General features: G+C 41.8%; 1 protein-coding gene across 1 annotated transcript; it reads left to right on the plus strand.

Moving 5' to 3' along the window:
• The first annotated feature begins 11 nt into the window (after nt 1–11).
• On the plus strand, nt 12–19,193 carry LOC5521083 (serine/threonine-protein kinase 10). The gene is made up of 22 exons (XM_032365978.2): nt 12–409; nt 3,273–3,437; nt 4,035–4,083; nt 4,153–4,211; nt 4,676–4,766; nt 4,851–4,923; nt 5,414–5,471; nt 6,009–6,145; nt 7,418–7,499; nt 7,758–7,865; nt 8,012–8,893; nt 9,211–9,359; nt 9,749–9,872; nt 10,319–10,447; nt 11,703–11,765; nt 11,882–11,962; nt 12,734–12,863; nt 13,008–13,132; nt 13,581–13,769; nt 14,300–14,425; nt 17,072–17,185; nt 17,724–19,193. Exons 1-22 carry the CDS (start codon nt 266–268, stop codon nt 17,967–17,969), a joined length of 3,324 nt encoding a protein of 1,107 aa, XP_032221869.1. The 5' UTR covers nt 12–265; the 3' UTR covers nt 17,970–19,193.
• Nucleotides 19,194–20,823: the final 1,630 nt, after the last annotated feature.

A 20,823-nucleotide genomic window follows, 5' to 3' on the forward strand; every position in this document is an offset into this window, starting at 1 on the left:
ACTGGGTCCTACTGGCGTGACGTCACTGGACTTGGAATTTAGAGCAATGGAGGAGTTGTTTCTTGAAGAGCGGTCCATTCTAATTTGGTTTTCCAAATGATACGCCAGGTTCTGATATATAATTTTCCTCAGAGCCATAACCCAAGAATAACTTAGTATTTTTGTCTACTTTGTTTCAAACGACAAGGAATTTGAAGTCGAATTTCTGCTGCAATTCGCCGGCTAAGTCGATCTAGCTGAGTATACATGTCCGTAGGAAATCAAGATGTCTTTTTTCAAACAAATCTTCCCGTTCATGAAAGTGAAGAAAAAGAAGGAATTTTCGTACATTATCAAAGATGTAGACCCTAATTCTAATTGGGAGCTAGTTGGCGAGCTAGGAGATGGAAGTTTTGGCAAGGTTTATAAGGTAAGGCACAGTCTCCGCCTGTTTATAAGCTTGTACTAGTATTTTCCAAATGGTAACTTAGACGAGCGATAAGGGGGGAAGGTATGGCCTTCGAACAAACGCGCTTTTCTTGAACTTTCTCCAGCCAGACAAGCAAGGGGATTATACCCTATCATACGCAGTATGCGTTGAACAAGTCTTAACCTCTCGCATATAAATTCTCGATTTGTGGTTTGCATAAACTATAGATCCCCCACAAAATTTGATATTCCAACCGGTGATATAAACCGCTTCTAATAAGCACTAAATGTTATTTTATTTTTGCAATTTAAGTGTAGTTTTAAGCCCATAAGGGGTACTCTACGTGTTAGGAATTGTTGCCGTTGGACGAATGAATGATGAAAAGAATAACTCTTTAATTCTGCATTTGTATCGAGGTTTCGTTCTTAACAACTTAACATATCAACGTTTATTATTCTCTTTCGTGTTGTTTTACTTGCTTTTATCCTTCTTTATATCCTGTTTTCAACGAATAATGCGTTTGCTCTCACATCTTACCGCCAATGATACAAATTTGGCGCAGTGTTATTGGGAACTGTTTGTTTGGGGGGGGGAACCTTTAGAATACCGAGTGTTCCCTCCGACCAATCCAATCTATTTGATGCTGACACTATCCATCTTTACGACTCCTGGTAGCTGTCAAAATTCCAAATTATCAAGTTTCTTCTTGTCAGCAATAGAACATCAGCATCAGTCTACTATTTGCACCTTTTGTGAGATCTTAAACTTGTATTTTCTTGGCTATTTATACAGATTGTTGCATTCTTATTTTGTTTTTTTGCATAATTATTCAACGTAAAAAAATAGTACTGTGCTCCTTGAGAGACAAGCACATTGTACAAATACAAAGCGGCTTTGGGCTTTATGAAATAAGCTTTGAGGGCATTTTCTAGAATGTGTGAATTTTCATCTACAAAATCATATTTATCTCTAGTCTTTCCCTAAAAAATTGTACATGGTTTGTATTTGATGTACTATTGCAGATATAATCTCATTGTGATATGAGTCTTAATGGTAAGCTAGTGTATTACACCACATTACATTATAGTGTATTAAGACTTACCCATATGTCAATCAAGCTAACATTTTATGTTTACATTTTTGCTCTTCACAAAACAACTTATTAACATAAGACCCTACATGCCTTATGTGTAAAATTCATTTGGAGTGACCAAACAAGCTGCTGAAAGTGTGTATTCACACAGTTGTAATGCCCAGGGATTGTTTTGCCAAATCAAGGGGAAACACTGATAAAAATAATTTCTGAATTATATTCTATAAGCTATAAGCATCTGTGCAAGGTTTTGCATGAATCAAATGTAAAAATACTTTGCTAACAGCAATTATTGTCTGACGTGAATGTAAATAAATAGTTCATGCTTGATTTGTTATTTCTCATAAACTCATGCTGCTAGAGTATTCTTTCTGATAACCTGTATCTGCATTGCTATAAAAATGCAAATGTAAACACAGGCATGATATATTAAAAGAAATACATATATTATTGTATAGAAAAAAAAATATAAATATATATATATATGTTTCTTTTTCTTTCTCAAAGGTGTGTTTTTTTTATCCATATGAATTCGAAATGCCTACTATATACAAACTTGTAATATTTATTACAATAGAAGCTTCCTTGCTGGCAGAAGTTTCTCTTGTTGTAGTAGAAATGAGAAGGAGGAAGCCTTAAAATAGATAAAATCGGGGACTTGTCAGCCTCTGGCAGAGGTCATAAGGAAAAAGAATAGTATTTGTAAAGAAATGTCCCGCTTTTTTGTGGCCAAGGCAGGGTGTATAGGGTGTAATGTATGACTGTAGTTTCCATCCTTTATAGGACAGGTATAAAACTAAAGGAAATGTGGTGAGCCACTAAATATATACAATTATCGAAGAATATACTAAAGTATTGATCCAGGAAAAAACTATGACTTGTTTACAATAAAGGCACTGAACAAAATACTAAATAAAACTAAAGGAAATATGGTGAGCCACTAAATATACACAATTATCATAGAATATACAAAAGCATGGATCAAGGAAAGATTCTGACCTGTTCAAAATAAAGGCACTGAACACAGTCTCCTTCATTAACAGAATTAAAACATGCAGCTCGTACTAAACATACCATATTTACTCGAATAATATCCTATCTAGAAAAAGTGCCTCCCCCGAATAAGTGCCCCCTTTGAACCAAAACTATTAATAAGCACATCCACTGAATAAGTGCCCCCTTTGAAGCAAAACTATTAATAAGCACATCCCCTGAATAAGCATCCCCTTTGAACCAAAACTATTAATAAGCACCTCCCTTGAATAAGTGCCTCCCTTCCCTCCCCAGGTTTTATGTAACTGAGTAAAATGTCTGTCATAATGTAGTTCTAAGAAAGCCAGAGCTCATAGACTCTCGGCAAGAAAGAGAAATATTGAATAGATGAAAGTTTACTGAAAAAAGCTGCTTCATGTTGTAATAATGATATAGAGAAAAGAAACTGATGCAGTATAAAACTGCATTCAAATGAATAAAAAGTTTGCTCTTTTAAATAAGCGCCTCCCTTGAATATAAGTCTCCCCCGAATTATTGCCCCGTCTGAGAGTCGAAAAATTTAATAAATGCCAGGGTGCTTATTTGAGCAAATACCGTATATTAACTCTTAACATTTTGACCTTCTTTCCTTCCTTACCTTCTTCCATATAACCCATCTCCAAAAATATATAATAAATAATGTAAACAGGTGTTAATAGATCCTAATCTGCGTCTGAAACTGTACTGTGGCTTGACTGATTCTATCACTAATTACTATCATTATACTTTTTATTTCAGGCACAACACAAGACAGAGAGTTCTCTTTCTGCAGCAAAGATCATTATAGTAAATGATGAGAATGAACTTGAGGATTTTATGGTGGAGATTGATATTCTCAGTGAATGTAAACACAAGAATTTAGTTGGTCTGTTTGAGACCTTTTTACATGATGGCAAATTATGGGTAGGTCTTCAATCAAACAGAGGAGTGGAGGTTATTATTGGAATAGGGGAAAAGGTTTAAGGAATGAAACACCAGGGGGAGGGGTATATTTTGAATGGTGGGAATACATTAACACATGACAGACATTTGTAAGAAGAGGGGGTGTACCCATGGCTGCCAAAAAAAGTATTTTCTTACTTAAAAATTTAAAACTTTTTTGCATAATATTTATTCAGTGCCATATCACAGACATGAATATTTAGGATGTGATTTCATTGTCTTTGCAAAAATAACAGTCGAGAAATACTGCATGGTGGATTGAAATCATATGTGGATCCCAAAATTATTAGGGGGGTATGTGCTGTCAGTGTCCCATTCCCTGATACAGACTCATTTTCTTGGATCTTCCCCGCCATTTAATTTTTCAACATAGAAAAAAGGGGTTATCTCATTAACTCTCTTTAATACTCCGTTTGCCATAGCATTTATTTTATTTGTAGTGATTCAGCTGCAAGTTTGACCACCTGTGTCTTGTTATGTTGCTTAAGGGTAGATTAGTGTAATACAGTTTACAGTTCTTGCATGTAGCTAATGTTTTAATGCATATTTTTGTTTCAGATGATGCTTGAGTTTTGTTCAGGTGGAGCATTGGATGATCTTATGTTGGGTAAGAAGATACAGCTACATCAACATTTCATGTGAACTTGACTAATAATAACATGTCTGTCTCTTCCAGAGCTTGAACGAGGCCTAAATGAACCAGAAATTAGAGCTGTGACAAGACAACTCTTTGAGGTGTGTTTATTCTTAAAGTATCAATTATCTTATTTGCTCATGCTATTTGCATAACTACCCATATGATTGGGTTAGAGTTTAAGTCTATCGAATCTAGTTGTTACTGTATAGTATCAATTATCTTATTTGCTCATGCTATGTGCATAACTACCCATATGATTGGGTTAGAGTTTAAGTCTATCGAATCTAGTTGTTACTGTATACCAATCTCGAGAAGGTGCCAGTGCTTTTCTTGTGTCAAGTACCAAGAGAAATGAAACCACCCTCGTCCTCGGTCACTAGTAACCAATACCTTTTTTGATGCAAACTTGAGCAGCATTGAGTTCAATTTTGATAGCGTTGTGGAAATGAAATTGATAAAAATAAAACTGAAAAGCTACATCTATTAGTTTTGTTTTAGATAGATAGAGCTGATTGTTGACTAGCCTTTTTCTGATTAATTATGATTTTTTTTTTCACTCTAGGGTCTGCAATTTCTTCATAACCATAAAGTTATTCACAGAGACTTGAAAGCTGGGAATTTGCTCTTAGCAAGTGATGGCAATGTCAAAATGGGTGAGCATTTTACAAGTTGATGTCACTACAGTCTTGTTGGAGTATGCATATTGTTCCTAATATTTTTCCTAAAATATCTTTTAGCCGATTTTGGTGTATCAGCCAAGAATAAGAAAACATTACAGAAGAGATCCACATTTATTGGAACACCTTATTGGTAAGGCAGGGCCATAGTAGATATACTGCCAGGAGGGAATACCGGCACGTACACAGGGAGGCACCCCCCCTTGGCGGCCAAAAAGTGGGTCATTTCTTTCCAAGGGATTTTCAAATACATACTATGCTTTTTCCATATGATAGTTATGACTACCCCCCCCCCCCCCCCCTTCAGCCAATCCAGGTCACATGCCTGGATAATGATACAAAGATATTAAAAAAAACTGACGGCACAGCCACACCTTAACTGGTCATTTCCTTATAAATGTAGACAAAAAGTGTACTGTAATAGAGATGTCATAGCAGTACTACTGTAACATTGCCATCTCAACTGTCTTCTCAACTCTCAAATGTTTTGGGGCATGTAAACACAATAGCAAGAACACATGGTTGTTTTTTTGTGTTAGAGGGCAATCTGCTGTCATTGCTTATATTGGTGGGGTGGAGCTAGCTAGCTCACTGCAGCTTTATATTATTCTCCTTTTTTTAAGGATGGCTCCTGAGGTTGTTGTAACGGAGACGTACAAGGATGATCCATATGATTATAAGGTAAACATAATTTACTAACAATAATCATAGCATCTCTAAACTCTTTGTGAAAATACTGTACACTGAATTGAATTTTGGTGGTAAAATTGAATAATATGTAGTTTTTTAGACTTTACTTAATCCAAAATATAAGTCCAAAAAATGCAAAGTCCAGATCTACTATATTTTATGTATTGTTTGCTTGATTAGCCATCATACATACATACACAGGGCTGCCCCCTCTCGCATTAAAATAGGAATCTTCCAAGGATATGTTAAGGAAAATGTTGTCTATCCCCTTAATACAAGGAATGACAAGGGCTTGCCACCCTCTTCTTTTCCTGATGTACGTATCTAGCTTTAGCCTTTATAGCTGAATGGACGTAAGACACACATAACCAAGTGGACATAAGACACAATTCCAACACTATTCATCAGTCAACTATGGTTTACAAATGATAAATAATAATACTGTATAGGTTGATAAGCAGCCCAGCCTTACAGGTAGTCGTGGCCACAGTGAAAGAACACCCAATCATTCGTTATTGTTGTTTCCAGGCTGATATCTGGTCTGCTGGAATCACTCTTATTGAGCTGGCTCAGATGGTTCCTCCAAATCACAACATGCACCCCATGAGAGTACTCTTCAAGATCCCTAAATCAGACCCGCCCACATTCGACAATCCTAACAAATGGTATGTAGGTGTTATTCTATGGCAAGTAGAATATTAAAAAAATACATACTTAGGTACACAGAAGTGTACCTTATGTCCAGATGCTGAGGGAGTTCTGGGTGAATTAACCTGAGCCGGATTCCGGCATGACTCCTGATTGGTAAAAAAAAAACAAAGGGTACTCGAATGGTTCGCGCTGATTGGTTCAGCTATATATAGTACCCTAGCCCGTCGACTTCTCGTTCTCAGAGTAATGGCGGACTCCAAAAGTGCTTTTGACCTTGCGTTAGCAGAATCATAGAAAATTGTTTTCTATAACATTTAAAAAAATATATTTTCCTCTCTTCATTTTGTTCGGAAAAATTGCGCCTGATACACAGGTTAGATGTTCAAATGTTTTGCCAAGGCCGCTCATTGTGTGTGTTTATTTCCTATTGGTATCGTTTTTCGAAGCGAAAAGGCTTAATACTACGGACATCATTAGTAGTAGCTATCAAATTTTTAGACAGACCAGGCGCCGAATATTCGAGAAATTTGTCTGTGAGAGCACGAAGAATGCTTGGGATTGTTTGCGGCTTTTCCCGCGAGTTGTTGATTGAGTGAGCTTATCAAATAATGGCATTTGTGTTCGGGGGGGGGGGGGGGGGGGGGGTGCGAAATCCGAAAAAGGGAAATCCGGGAAAGGGAGAAAATGAGTTCTCTGATAAAAATCTGACCACCCCGTATACCTGGGTACGGGCCTGGTGTTCAAGCAGTGGTTTGTCTATTTAGACGAAAAATTGGTGATGTGAATATCCTGTAGTAATTTTGTGATATGTGGATCTGCAGTCATATACTTAAATCGTAAATCTCCTGAGCCGTGAACTATCTTTGCGTTTCAAATCATTTAGCATAAGGTTACTCTCACCGGGGTTCGTCGTTACTAAAATTATTACCCTTGCATATAACACCAATGTAGTATTGTTTTACATAAATGCTGTTTATAATTTGATTTGGGCATTTGATTGTGCCACCACGCGAGTCATTGGAAAATTGACAGGCGACGTATTTTGACAGTGGCCTGAAAAGGGGCGGCAGGCGTCGCGTCTAGTATTTGTGTCAGCCGTACTTTTATTTTTCCTCTCCGACTTTTGAAAAATAAAATTCCCCGATACTCAGGCTATGGGTGAATGGCTAGCTGTTTCTTTTAGTTTATTAGTTATTTCTTTTGTTTTTATGATGTCAATGGACCTCACCACAGGTTTATGTACTACTATAGTAAGAGCTGGATGAATAAGGATTTAATTGTTTCAGGTCAAATGATCTGAATGATTTTTTGGCATCGTGCGTTGTCAAAAACCCTGACATGAGAGCAAGTGCGACAGAGATGATTAAGGTATTGATTCATTTCTTTATCCACCGAAACTCATACGCCTACACCATTCTTTTATAATGTACATCCACATAACAATGAACTGGACTATTTGACTTTTTCAATCAAATATGATTTTACTTTTTCCAGTTGAAATAATTACCGTGGTGAAATTTTTTGGAAAATCTGGGAAATCCTGTACACAGCACACTACATTGGTAGTTTTAGATAAAATGTTGAAATATTCCAACAAAGGAAATGCTTTTTATATTTTTGTCGTAGCATCCCTTTATTGCCGATTTCACGGACAATAAGGCCCTGAAGGATCTATATAACGAGGCTAAAGCTGAGGTAATCGAAGAGATTGAAGATCTTCCTGAAGATACAGAGGTAAGATCCTTTTCGAAATAAGTAGTTTGTCATATCAGGATCGTGTCAAAAACACTTCACACGTATTTTCAGGTAATCGCAAGGCGCGCTCTGAACACAAAAATTGAGTTACAAAATCACTTAGTTGATGATGCTTTTTCTTCCAGGACGAGCTTAAATATAACGACGTTGAACTCAAGTCTGCAAGTTCATTAGACGAGCTTGACAAAGATGCGATTCAGGAAAAGGATCTACCCAAGGAGGAGGAAAAACAAGTGCCCGAGATCAGGGTTGAACCAGAGCCAAAGGATGAGAAAGAGGAAGAAAGCAAGACTGAGGAGAAAGAAAAACTAGAAGGTGAGGGACAAGCTATACCCGAGAAAGAACCCAAAGAGGGCGAGACAATGGCAAAGGAAGAAGACAAAGAGAGAAAGGACGATAGTAAAGTGGAGAAAGAAGTCAAGGACACTGAAGATGATAAAGCAAACCTTCAGGAGAACGAAGAATATCCGGCTCCCGAACCTGAAGAAAAGGGAGAGAAGACAGAAGAGGCATCAGAAGAAGGTAAGGCAACCGAAGATGAGGTGAAAGAGAAAGATGAGAAAAAGGCGGAGGAACTAGAACCCAGCGACAAGTACTCTGCTCGCCTGGATAACATTCTTGATGAGATGGAAGATACGGGAGATCAACAGAAGGAGAGGGAAGAAGAGAAAGAAACAGAGGAAAAACAGGAAGAGAAGGTGCCGGAGAAGGAGGACAAAACGGAGGAACTAGATGAGGAGAAGAAACGACAGGAAGAGAATGCTAAAGAAGCTACTCCGGAAAGGAAACCCGAGCCTGAGATGAAGCCACCGCAGGGAAAAGAGTTTGAGATCTACCTGGACGATGAGCCAGACCTTGTAGAGAAGCTTAAGGCCAAGAAAGAGCAGGAAGATAGGCTAAAAGCCGAGCTCGCTGCTATCGCGGCCCCTATAAAGGTGGCTAATGGGGCGCCGAGTGTAGCGGACAATAAGGCATCAGAAGATGCTAAGGACGGAGCAGAGAAGAAGGTATACTCTTTTATTCTGTTAATAACGAGGAAAGGCCTAATACTGTGGTTGTCATGCCAGATCCTTTGCCAGATATTGGGGGTCTTCTGTAGTGAGGCATTGGCACATCCGAGTTTGTAGCCGTTTTGTAACTTTTTCTACTACAGTCAATGCCTTTTATTATTATGGAATGAATAATGATTGCTCTGTCCCTCTCCCGTTGCGAGGAGGACCTTTGTTAGGTTTCCTTTTCTGCTGCTTCCTTTATTGATACTTATTTACTGCTCCGTGCGACGGTTATCTATTGTTGATTCCTTTATATGTCTTTCGATACCCAGCCCGAAGGTGAGAAGCACTTCAAAACACTGAAGAGAACGCGGAAGTTCGCGAATCAAGACGGCCAAATAGTCACGGAAACGACGTCACGTGTTGTGGATGTCAGCGGAGAGGACTACAAAAACGCACTCATCAAAGCACAGATGCAAAGGTAATGACGTCAGTATGTATACATCAATCAAGTGATTCCATAGCATTCGTATTTTCCTGAAAAATAGAGTTTAGATGTTTGTATATCAAGTGAGATTCTTAGATAGTTTGCACTTTATTTCCTGCATTCACCTAATATATTTTTGTGTGATTCCATTTTGTTATCAGCGTAAAATCTTTTTGACTGCATACTGTTCTTAGAAACGTTCTAAAAATAGGACTAGGAATGGGCGGGTGGAGACAACTCCAGGGGGGGGGGGGACAATATATAAACACATGTCGTTTTTGGCTCCCATACACCGATAGTGTGAATGTTTCACAGGAGCCAACTAGTATTCTATTTTAAAACTGTTAACAAATAGAAAAACGTGTATGATATTTTTAATACAGGAAGGTGAATCTTCGTGAACTGAAGGTCCTTCAGCGTCTGGAACAGAAGCAAGGCATTGAGCTTATGACAAGGATTCGCCGGCAGTGGGAGACGCAGGAGCAACGATTCGAGCAAGAACTTCTGGTACGTGCTATACCGAGTCAATTAGAGTGAAACCCTCGATCAAATGATCAATACGTCCAGCTCCCACAAAAATATAGTAGTACCAAGTGCATTATCTCTATATAGCACAAGCGAAACAGTTTAACCCATTTTTATAACTTTCTTTTATTTGTTTAAATTGCTCCTACACATTTACATCTACATTTTTTGCGGTGCACATTATTGATCCGTGTACACGCACTTGTGAAGGTCACAAAAATCATACGTCATACTTGTGAATTTGAAATGGTCAAATAACGATGCAATTCCATAAAATATATAGTACGATTTTTTTATTGGTGATGAAATTTTCTCTATTAAACGACATTTTTTCAATTTCCTAGACTATCGTTATGTCGAGAGTTTCGACAGAACGATATTTCGATATAACCTATATTGTGTAATGGTGATGACTTGTTGTTTTGAAGGAATTGGAAAGGAAATACGAAATTGAGCTTGACAATCTGAGCAGGAACCAGAAGCGTGACATCGAGAAACTAGAGTTAACACAGAACGCTGACCTGAGGACCTCGTCACGCAAGATGAGGCAAGACCAGGTATGGTCACGTGCAACACGTCATGCAAAACGAGGCAAGACCACGTATGGTCACGTGCAACACGTCACGCAAGATTAGGCAAGACCAGGTATGGTCACGTGCAACACGTCACGCAAGATGAGGCAAGACCAGGTATGGTCACGTGCAACACGTCACGCAAGATGAGGCAATACCAGGTATGGTCACGTGCAACGTCACGCAAGATGAGGCAAGACCAGGTATGGTCACGTGCAAACGTCATGCACGATGATGCAAGACTAAGTACGCAGCTGCTTTGTCTCCTATTATCTTTGTTCTACAAAGGAGTTCTTTTGTCTCTATTCTTCTCGTTCTTTGTGTCGATGTGCGGATATTGTTTATTTGCCCAATCAAATTGCAGCTTGTAAGAGCTGCGTACTGACGTCTTGCTGGGTATAGTCACGTGCAACACGTCACGCACGATGAGGCAAGACCAGGTATGGTCACGTGCAACCGTCACGCACGATGGAGCAAGACCAGGTATGGTCACGTGCAACACGTCACGCACGATGATGTAAGACCAGGTATGGTCACGTGCAACCCGTCACGCACGATGAGGCAAGACCAGGTATGGTCACGTGCAACACGTCACGCACGATGGAGCAAGACCAGGTATGGTCACGTGCAACTCGTCACGCACGATGATGCAAGACCAGGTATGGTCACGTGCAACACGTCACGCATGATGAGGCAAGACCAAGTATGGTCACGTGCAACACGTCACGCACGATGAGGCAAGACTAGGTATAGTCACGTGCAACACGTCACGCACGATGAGGCAAGACCAGGTATGGTCACGTGCAACACGTCACGCACGATGAGGCAAGACTAGGTATAGTCACGTGCAACACGTCACGCACGATGAGGCAAGACCAGGTATGGTCACGTACAACACGTCACGCACGATGATGGAAAACCAGGTTTGGACACGTGCAACACGTCACGCAAGATCAGGCAAGACTAGGTATGGTCACGTACAACACGTTACGCAAGATGAGGCAAGACCAGGTATGGTCACGTGCAACACGTCACGCAAGATGAGGCAAGACCAGGTATGGTCACGTGCAACACGTCACGCAAGATGAGGCAAGACCAGGTATGGTCACGTGCAACACGTCACGTATGCATCCGCATGTCGCCAAACGACCAACAACGACCAACAACATTTTGTGTTAAAGCGTTGTCGGTCTGTCCTGTTTATACATCAAAAGTGTGATTTTTATTTTATTTCTTGCAGGAAAAGGAGCTGAAGAAGTTTAAAGAGAACCTCAAAGAAGAACAAAAACGTAGCAAAAAAGAAGTAAGTTAAATATAAGCTGAAACATGTTGAAACGTGTTGTCTGTAGTCATCCTGACCCATTATATCGGTAGAAGTGTCAAGCATTTATAATGTTAAATGTAATGATCGTCTTCCAGGTTGACAAGCTACCTCGAAATCAGCGAAAAGACGCGTGGAAAAAGAAGAAGGAGGAACTGGACTTGTCTCACCAGCAAGCTGTAAGTAGTGGCCTTTTTAAGGCTGGTTCTCACTGGACTTGTAAGTGGCTGTAAGTAGTGGCCTTTTTAAGGCTGGTTCTCACTAGACTTGTAAGTGGCTGTAAGTAGTGGCCTTTTTAAGGCTGGTTCTCACTGGACTTGTAAGTGGCTGTAAGTAGTGGCCTTTTTAAGGCTGGTTCTCACTGGACTTGTAAGTGGCTGTAAGTAGTGGCCTTTTTAAGGCTGGTTCTCACTGGACTTGTAAGTGGCTGTAAGTAGTAGCGGGTTAAGCCTGGTTCTCACTAGACTTGTCCCATCAGCAAGCTGTTAATAGTGGCCCGCTAAGGTTCTCACTGGAACGCAAGACCAAACGCAAGGTCGACAATTGGTCAACCACTAGCAGAAGCACAAGAAACGCAGACAACTGTGAATTGTGGACTGCGCTTACTTTTCATGTCCCAGGCGGGGCGCTAATTTGGGAGGCGCTTACTTGAGGGAGTAGCCTGCTTGCAGGCGTTTACCCGGTGTTTTTTTCGCTCTGCGCTAAGTCGTGGTCGCCATCTTGTTTTTGGCCGCGCTAGCTTGGCGCTCGTTTCAGCTTTCGCGCAGCCAGAACAAAACAAGATGGGGGCCACGACTCGGCGCATAGCGAAAACACCGATAAAAAATAGCAAAAAAAAAACACCGGGTAAACGCCTACAAGCAGGCTATTGAGGAAGAGGCTTATTCAAGCAAGTACGATACTCCTAATTCACTTCTCTACCGCTATCCTTTGTGAACTCTTGTTGACAGGAGCACGAATTCCAGGCGATGCAGCAAGTCGAGTTTGAGAAATTCTACAAACAGATGATCGACCTTCACAGACAGAAAATGTTTGAGATGGAAATGCACTTTCTCGAGTCGAAGCACGAGCGGAAGCGTGGTAAGGTTGTCCGTATTACCGAGGTTCTATCATCACATTCGACCCCTTAGTCTTAGCTCGAGCGCAGACGTGGTTAACATGTCCGTATTACCGAGGTCCTACTATCATATTCGACTTCATCTGTCTCTACTTCTTTTTCTTTAGCGCACGAGTCTGAGAAGTGGGAGATCGAGTTCCGTCACCTGAACGAGCGTCACCAGCTCGCCAAGACCCAGCTGAAGGAGACTTTCTTCCTACAGAGATCGCAGATGCTCAATAGACATCTAAAGGTCAGCGGGAAGGAAGTGACAGGGGAACTTTCACGAGAATAAGAAAGAGGCATTGTGTGGAGAGGACGGGGTGGGGGTGGGGGTGGGGGTGTTTTGTTAAGGTGGTTAGCAAGAAGATGGTGGTAGAGGAGGAGGGGTAAGAAACGTGATGGTGAAATAGGCGGAGGGAATGAAGAAGGAGGAGAGAATGGAGAAGGAGGAGAATGAGAAGGTAGGTGAGAAAGAGAAGGAAGAGGAGGAGGTGGAGTAGGAAGCAAAAGATTGAAAAGGAAAGAGAAGCAGGAGTAAGAGAAGGTGGTGGTGGAGTAGGAGGGAAGGGATAAGGAAAATGGGGGGTAATGAAAAGGAAAAGATAAGAAGAAGGAGAAGAAAAGGGGCTGGAGGATGGACTCTCGGACTTCATTGGAACTACGTTCTCTTTACTTCATTGCTTTTTGTCCCCGTGTAGGAAGTCGAGCAACACCAACACCTCACCAAGCTTCAGGAAGAGGACATGAAACGGCGACACGAAATCGAGCGCAAGCGACTGCCGAAGATCCAGCGCAACGAGATCAAGAGCAAAACCCAGAACTACCGCAAATCTCTACGAGTGGACAAACAGATGTCACTAGAGGACGAGAAGGAGCTCATGAGAACGGTAATACGGGAGAGTTGGGCGTGGGTAAGGAAGATGGGCACGGGAAACCCTCGAATAAAGTGGTTAGCGGGAGCTTTGATAGGGATAGTGAAGTAAGAAGGACCCAGAATAATATTCGAAAACCACATCATACTTGTGCCTGTTTTGGAGGTGGTCAAGTGGGGGTCAGGGGGTCAGCAAACCTGTTTGCTGAAATCTACCTCGGTGATTTCGTGCACACCTTTATCAACACGACTTTCTGCACTTTATTCTTTTGAGAGGAGTTATGATGTTATCATTATGAAATCCTGGGAAAAGGAGAGCGTTTGCTCTCCCTTGTTGACCACAAGGTACATCTCCTCCAGTAAGTCATCATCCCAGTACAAATCACCGTACTGATCACTAACGGCCTCCTTAAACATCTACTCTTTCATTCCGGACAGAGACCTGATTCAGCGGCTGGTTACTCGGACTAGATCCAATATTGACAAATATTGAACGCGATCCATTTTTCCTCAAAAAACCTTAGTGTGTTTGATTTCTTTTCTCAGTTCGAGGAAGCCGAGCGTAAGAGAGCGAAGTCTGAGTACGAGAAAATGCTGATCAGGCAGGACCTGGAAGTGGAAGAGCTGAGAACTACCACTGAGAGTGCTCTCAAGGAACTCCAACAGCTCCAGGTAGGAAAAATACACCGCTCTCAGGTGACGCTCTCAAGAAACTCCAACAGCTCCAGGTAGGAAAAATACACCGCTCTCAGGTGACGCTCTCAAGGAACTCCAACAGCTCCAGGTAGGAAAAATACACCGCTCTCAGGTGACGCTCTCAAGGAACTCCAACAGCTCCAGGTAGGGAAAATACACCGCTCTCAGGTGACGCTCTCAAGGAACTCCAACAGCTCCAGGTAGGGAAAATACACCGCTCTCAGGTGACGCTCTCAAGGAACTCCAACAGCTCCAGGTAGGAAAAATACACCGCTCTAAGGCGACGCTCTCAAGGAACTCCAACAGCTCCAGATAGGGAAAATACACCTCTCTCAGGTGACGCTCTCAAGGAACTCCAACAGCTCCAGGTAGGAAAAATACACCGCTCTCAGGTGACGCTCTCAAGGAACTCCAACAGCTCCAGGTAGGGAAAATACACCGCTCTCAGGTGATGCTCTCAAGGAACTCCAACAGCTCCAGGTAGGAAAAATACACCGCTCTCAGGTGACGCTCTCAAGGAACTCCAACAGCTCCAGGTAGGAAAAATACACCGCTTTCAGGTGACGCTCTCAAGGAACTCCAACAGCTCCAGGTAGGGAAAATACACCGCTCTCAGGTGATGCTCTCAAGGAACTCCAACAGCTCCAGGTAGGAAAAATACACCGCTCTAAGGCGACGCTCTCAAGGAACTCCAACAGCTCCAGGTAGGAAAAATACACCGCTCTCAGGTGACGCTCTCAAGGAACTCCAACAGCTCCAGGTAGGGAAAATACACCGCTCTCAGGTGATGCTCTCAAGGAACTCCAACAGCTCCAGGTAGGGAAAATACACCGCTCTCAGGTGATGCTCTCAAGGAACTCCAACAGCTCCGGGTAGGAAAAATACACCGCTCTCAGGTGACGCTCTCAAGGAACTCCAACAGCTCCAGGTAGGGAAAATACACCGCTCTCAGGTGATGCTCTCAAGGAACTCCAACAGCTCCAGGTAGGAAAAATACACCGCTCTCAGGTGACGCTCTCAAGGAACTCCAACAGCTCCAGGTAGGAAAAATACACCGCTCTAAGGCGACGCTCTCAAGGAACTCCAACAGCTCCAGGTAGGGAAAATACACTGCTCTCAGGTGATGCTCTCAAGGAACTCCAACAGCTCCAGGTAGGAAAAATACACCGCTCTCAGGTGACGCTCTCAAGGAACTCCAACAGCTCCAGATAGGGAAAATACACCGCTCTCAGGTGACGCTCTCAAGGAACTCCAACAGCTCCAGGTAGAAAAAATACACCGCTTTCAGGTGACGCTCTCAAGGAACTCCAACAGCTCCAGGTAGGGAAAATACACCGCTCTCAGGTGACGCTCTCAAGGAACTCCAACAGCTCCAGGTAGGGAAAATACACCGCTCTAAGGCGACGCTCTCAAGGAACTCCAACAGCTCCAGGTAGAAAAAATACACCGCTCTCAGGTGATGCTCTCAAGGAACTCCAACAGCTCCAGGTAGGAAAAATACACCGCTCTGAGGTGATGCTCTCAAGGAACTCCAACAGCTCCAGGTAGAAAAAATACACCGCTCTCAGGTGATGCTCTCAAGGAACTCCAACAGCTCCAGGTAGGAAAAATACACCGCTCTCAGGTGACGCTCTCAAGGAACTCCAACAGCTCCAGGTAGGGAAAATACACCGCTCTCAGGCGACGCTCTCAAGGAACTCCAACAGCTCGAGGTATGAAAAATACACCTCTCTCAGGTGACGCTCTCAAGGAACTCCAACAGCTCCAGGTAGGGAAAATACACCGCTCTCAGGTGACGCTCTCAAGGAACTCCAACAGCTCCAGGTAGGGAAAATACACCGCTCTCAGGTGATGCTCTCAAGGAACTCCAACAGCTCCAGGTAGGGAAAATACACCGCTCTCAGGCGACGCTCTCAAGGAACTCCAACAGCTCCAGGTAGGGAAAATACACCGCTCTCAGGTGATGCTCTCAAGGAACTCCAACAGCTCCAGGTATGAAAGGTACACCGCTTTCAGGTGATGCTCTCAAGGAACTCCAACAGCTCCAGGTAGGGAAAATACACCGCTCTCAGGTGACGCTCTCAAGGAACTCCAACAGCTCCAGGTAGGAAAAATACACCGCTCTCAGGTGACGCTCTCAAGGAACTCCAACAGCTCCAGGTAGAAAAAAATATATATATCACTCAAAGGTGATGCACTCGAGGAGTGTTTCAAAGGTTGCATTTGCTGTGAAGGACATTAGATTTGCAACGCAAGGCCAGGGGGTGGGGCACTAGGGGCATTTGCCCCCCCCCCCCCCCCCCAATTTTGTTTTGAAAAATGACCAGACGGCCCATTTAAGTCATCACTGCCACTGAAGCCACGAGTTTCACAAAGAGCAGTCACGCATTTGCAATCTCACTTGAAAGGATTGTCACATAAGACTGCGGCTCGGGTCACTCAATCCAGTCCACGCCCACTGAAATTGTTTCACACACTTGACGCCGTGATTGTCATGTACGTTACACATTCCCTGCAGTTGTGGCAACGTTTGATGTCACGCAAGAGGGTGTGATAGCCTATATCTTAATTTTGTTTAATTTTGTTAATTTTGTTAATTTTGTTTGTTTTGCTTAAATATAGAACGAGAAGCGGCACATGTTGATGGAGAGCGAGACGTTGAAGCTTAAGGAACGAGATGACAAACACAGCTCCCAAATGGCGGCGTGGAAGGCTGAGCTAGGGCCCAGGAAGAAGGTACATACACCTAACTCAAAACACGTTGTCAGTACAACCGGCAAATGGCGATTGACAAATGGCAGTTCTACGACCGAAAGGACCCATGGATCCCAAAATGTTTGTTCCAAGTTGATAAAAATAAAAACAAATATACGACAATCCATTTAATATAATTGATATATGGTAATGAAATCGCTTGTGTTTATTTATCACCTTTGTTTACAAAGAATCACTACGCATAAACACCTTTCGGTCGTAGAACTGCCAATTGGCAATAGCCGTTAGCCGTTAGCGATGACTCCCTTATTGAAATAGGTGTATTTTCTTGTTATCTAAGGGGGTTGGAGGGGGGAGGGAAGGGTGGGGAGGGGGGGGTGGAATGCTCAGCTTTGTGTTGTATTGTACCCGTTCTTTGTATTCTCATAAGAAGGTTATGGCTCTAGCAGACGCCTATTTTTATGTTGCAAGTCGTCTGCTTACGGAAGAGCTGTATTGCTGTGCTTGCTGTTTTTTAAACAGATCACACTCACCATTTGATCATCTTTTCTTTTGTCAGAGATTGGAAGAAGAATTTGCGCGCGAAAAGAGAGAGCAACAGTTATTCTACGCTAAGGGTGGTGAGCAAGGTTTCTTCGACTCCACTCCGAACGACCTTCGAGTTTCCTCAGATCAGTCGATCAAAGACTCTATGGATGGGTCGGGAGGCAGTCAAACCGGAAGCCAAACGGGAAGCCAAACCGGAAGTCAAACAGGAAGCCAAAAGAGCTCAAGCAGATCCTCGAGCGGATCTGTCGAAATTTAACCTTCGTTTGATGCCTTGTTCATAACATTGGGATAAATATCAATGTCAAGGTTCCCTTGAATGACCACCCGGTCCCAGTCTCCTTGCTCGAGCTTCTGCAGTGGGCACGTGATAGTTTTCTTTTGTGGCTTTCATCGGGTGATGTCCCCGTAAATGCAGATCAAATCAACAGATTAACATAGTTTTGAGTTCAAAATCGTCATTTGCAAAGATAGGCCCTTTGCTGGAACTTCTCGGTCGTTATCCACGAGTGACTCGCGATGTTATTCGGAGATGCGTATTGTTATTCGCGAGTGACTCGGTTTTATTCGCAAGTGCCTCGTAATTCGTGATTTACTGGGTGTTATTCGCGAGTGATTTGGTCTTATTCGTGAGTGACTCTGTGTTATTTGTGAGTGCCTCGTAATTCGTGATTTACTCTTTGTTATTCGCCACTGATTCGGTCTTATTCGTGAGTGACTGTGTTATTTGTGAGTGTCTCGTAATACGTGATTTACTCGTTGTTATTCGCGACTGATTCGGTCTTATTCGTGAGTGACTCTGTGTTATTTGTGAGTGCCTCTGTGTTATTTGTGAGTGCCTTGTAATACGTGATTTACTCGGTGTTATTCGCGACTGATTCGGTCTTATTCGTGAGTGACTCTGTGTTATTTGTGAGTGCCTCGTAATACGTGATTTATTCGGTGTTATTCGCAAGTGACGCGGTGTTATTCGTGTTGTTTTACAGAGGCTTTCTTGCCTTCCAATAAGAACTGAATACTACTTTACTACCATGCGAATTTTTGTTAAAGTTTATAAATCTCGCTGAAGTAGGCACGGTCAATTGAAAAAAAGTTGAAAAGAGGAAGGGTCGGACTTTATTTTCTTTGTTTTCTACACACTTTCTTGTACTATACTAATATTTGAGTACACTAGTGTGCATGTGTGTGCACTCTGTTCTCATTCATTCTCTTTCCATTTTTTTTATTGTCCGATCCTATGGGACCGACCAAGTCTGCTTGTTCCAAATTATTTTTAGAGATTTTGCCTCCTTTGAAATTGTTTGGATAATAATCGTTACCCACGCGTCATATGTCGAATGGTCTCTCGCAGTACTGCAGTTCAGTGGCGAGTAATCGATGTGCGTTTATTGCTAAATCCACAGCGCTCGCGCAGTCTTTCTTGTAAAGGTTCATCATCATATTATATAATTTGATATAAAGAATAAATTAGAAGTGAAATTAATCTATTGTTCGTTTTGTTGATGAGTCGTAGGTACTTTTGGACTCATGATTTTCCCTCCATCCCTGTTTCTACAGTAATAACACCCATCTATGAAAAAAGGGTATGATCTGTGAATCTCTTGGCATTGTTGGAGCTTCGTATAATTTTCCCTTACCCATAACCCCCTTTTCCCCCACCACTCCAACAACGACATAAATAACGCTAGATCATCTTTTGCGAAAAGCTCTCAAAATCCGTCGGGGTTCGTCGGGTTCATTTTGTGGCATTGATTTCCCTGGATTTTCCCATTAATTTCATAAAGGTTTTTAGTCAATAGAACAAATGATAATAGGATTGCTGAACACTCAAAAGGTTGGGGCTCCTAAAAAAGTTCCTCTAAGGAAAGGCTCTATTTTATTTTGTTTTAGCCCTAGCTAATTGTTGCGCGCGCATCCAAAATGCCACAGACTGGTGAGCAACAGCTGATCTCAAATGGCGTACGAAGTGGAGTTTACAGATGAAGCTATAGAAAATGCTGCTAAAGTGCTACTTTCGCGGAGTTTTGAAGTCACATTTCCCTTTGTCCGCATTTTGGATCAGCTGTGGCCCGACAATCCGTGGCATTTTGAACATCGTGAAAACGGTCTATTACATTTATAATTTCGGCTTTATAAATCATAAAAAAGATGACTCATAACTTTACAGCTTTCACAGGAGAAGTGATACAACATTTTAAATGTTTTCAAAAGTGACCCCTTACAGAGCAATAGTTTCAGATCGGTCCACTTTTGAGGCCTGAGTGCCGTCTACACAAGCAAATTTTCATTGAAAAATTTTCATTGCTGCATTAGCAATTGACATAGGTCATTATGCCGGCAGATATGCCGTGTATGTAGATATGCCGTGTATGCAGATATGCCGTGTATGTAATTTGGGGATTAACATTTGATTCTTATACCAGACCTCTATTTCTCTTACAAAAAAGAAATAATCCGTATCATTTCATACAAAACCACTCTTTCAAATGTATAATCTCCTGACACTGCCATATATATACAAATATCAAACATCTTGTTTGTTTTCTCACACCTAACTTACTACCCCTGTCTCTATCCTCAATCTTGTGTGTCAATTCCGATATACACAATTACTCCACGCGCTCAAAGCATAATTTACATAAAAAAACACCATATATCACTTCTCCATCTCCTATCAAGCCCCTACCATCTGGAATGATATTCCACTCTCCCTTAGAAATTCCTTAAACCCCCACAACTTCAGATACAAACTCAAACACCACTTCCTTGATCCATAATCTTTCCTTTTTCACCAACATCTGGAAGTCCGATGGCGACCTCTACTACAAGCCAACGATTTTAGTTTAGTTTAAATATTGTTATTAATATTATATTCTTATTGTATTATTATATATATTTTTTCATTGTACCAAGCTATACATCGATCCTTCACTCCTGTATTCTTAATATATCTGACATTAAGCCACTTAAACCTCCGGCTTTGGCTCTTTCAATGTATGTTATCACCAAGTTTTACCAATAGAATTGATTGATTGATCGATCGATCGATTGATTGATTGATTGATTGATTGATTGATTGATTGATTGATTGATTGATTGATTGATTGATTGAT

Source organism: Nematostella vectensis, chromosome 6 (assembly GCF_932526225.1).
Source record: "Nematostella vectensis chromosome 6, jaNemVect1.1, whole genome shotgun sequence".
NCBI lineage: Eukaryota > Metazoa > Cnidaria > Anthozoa > Actiniaria > Edwardsiidae > Nematostella > Nematostella vectensis.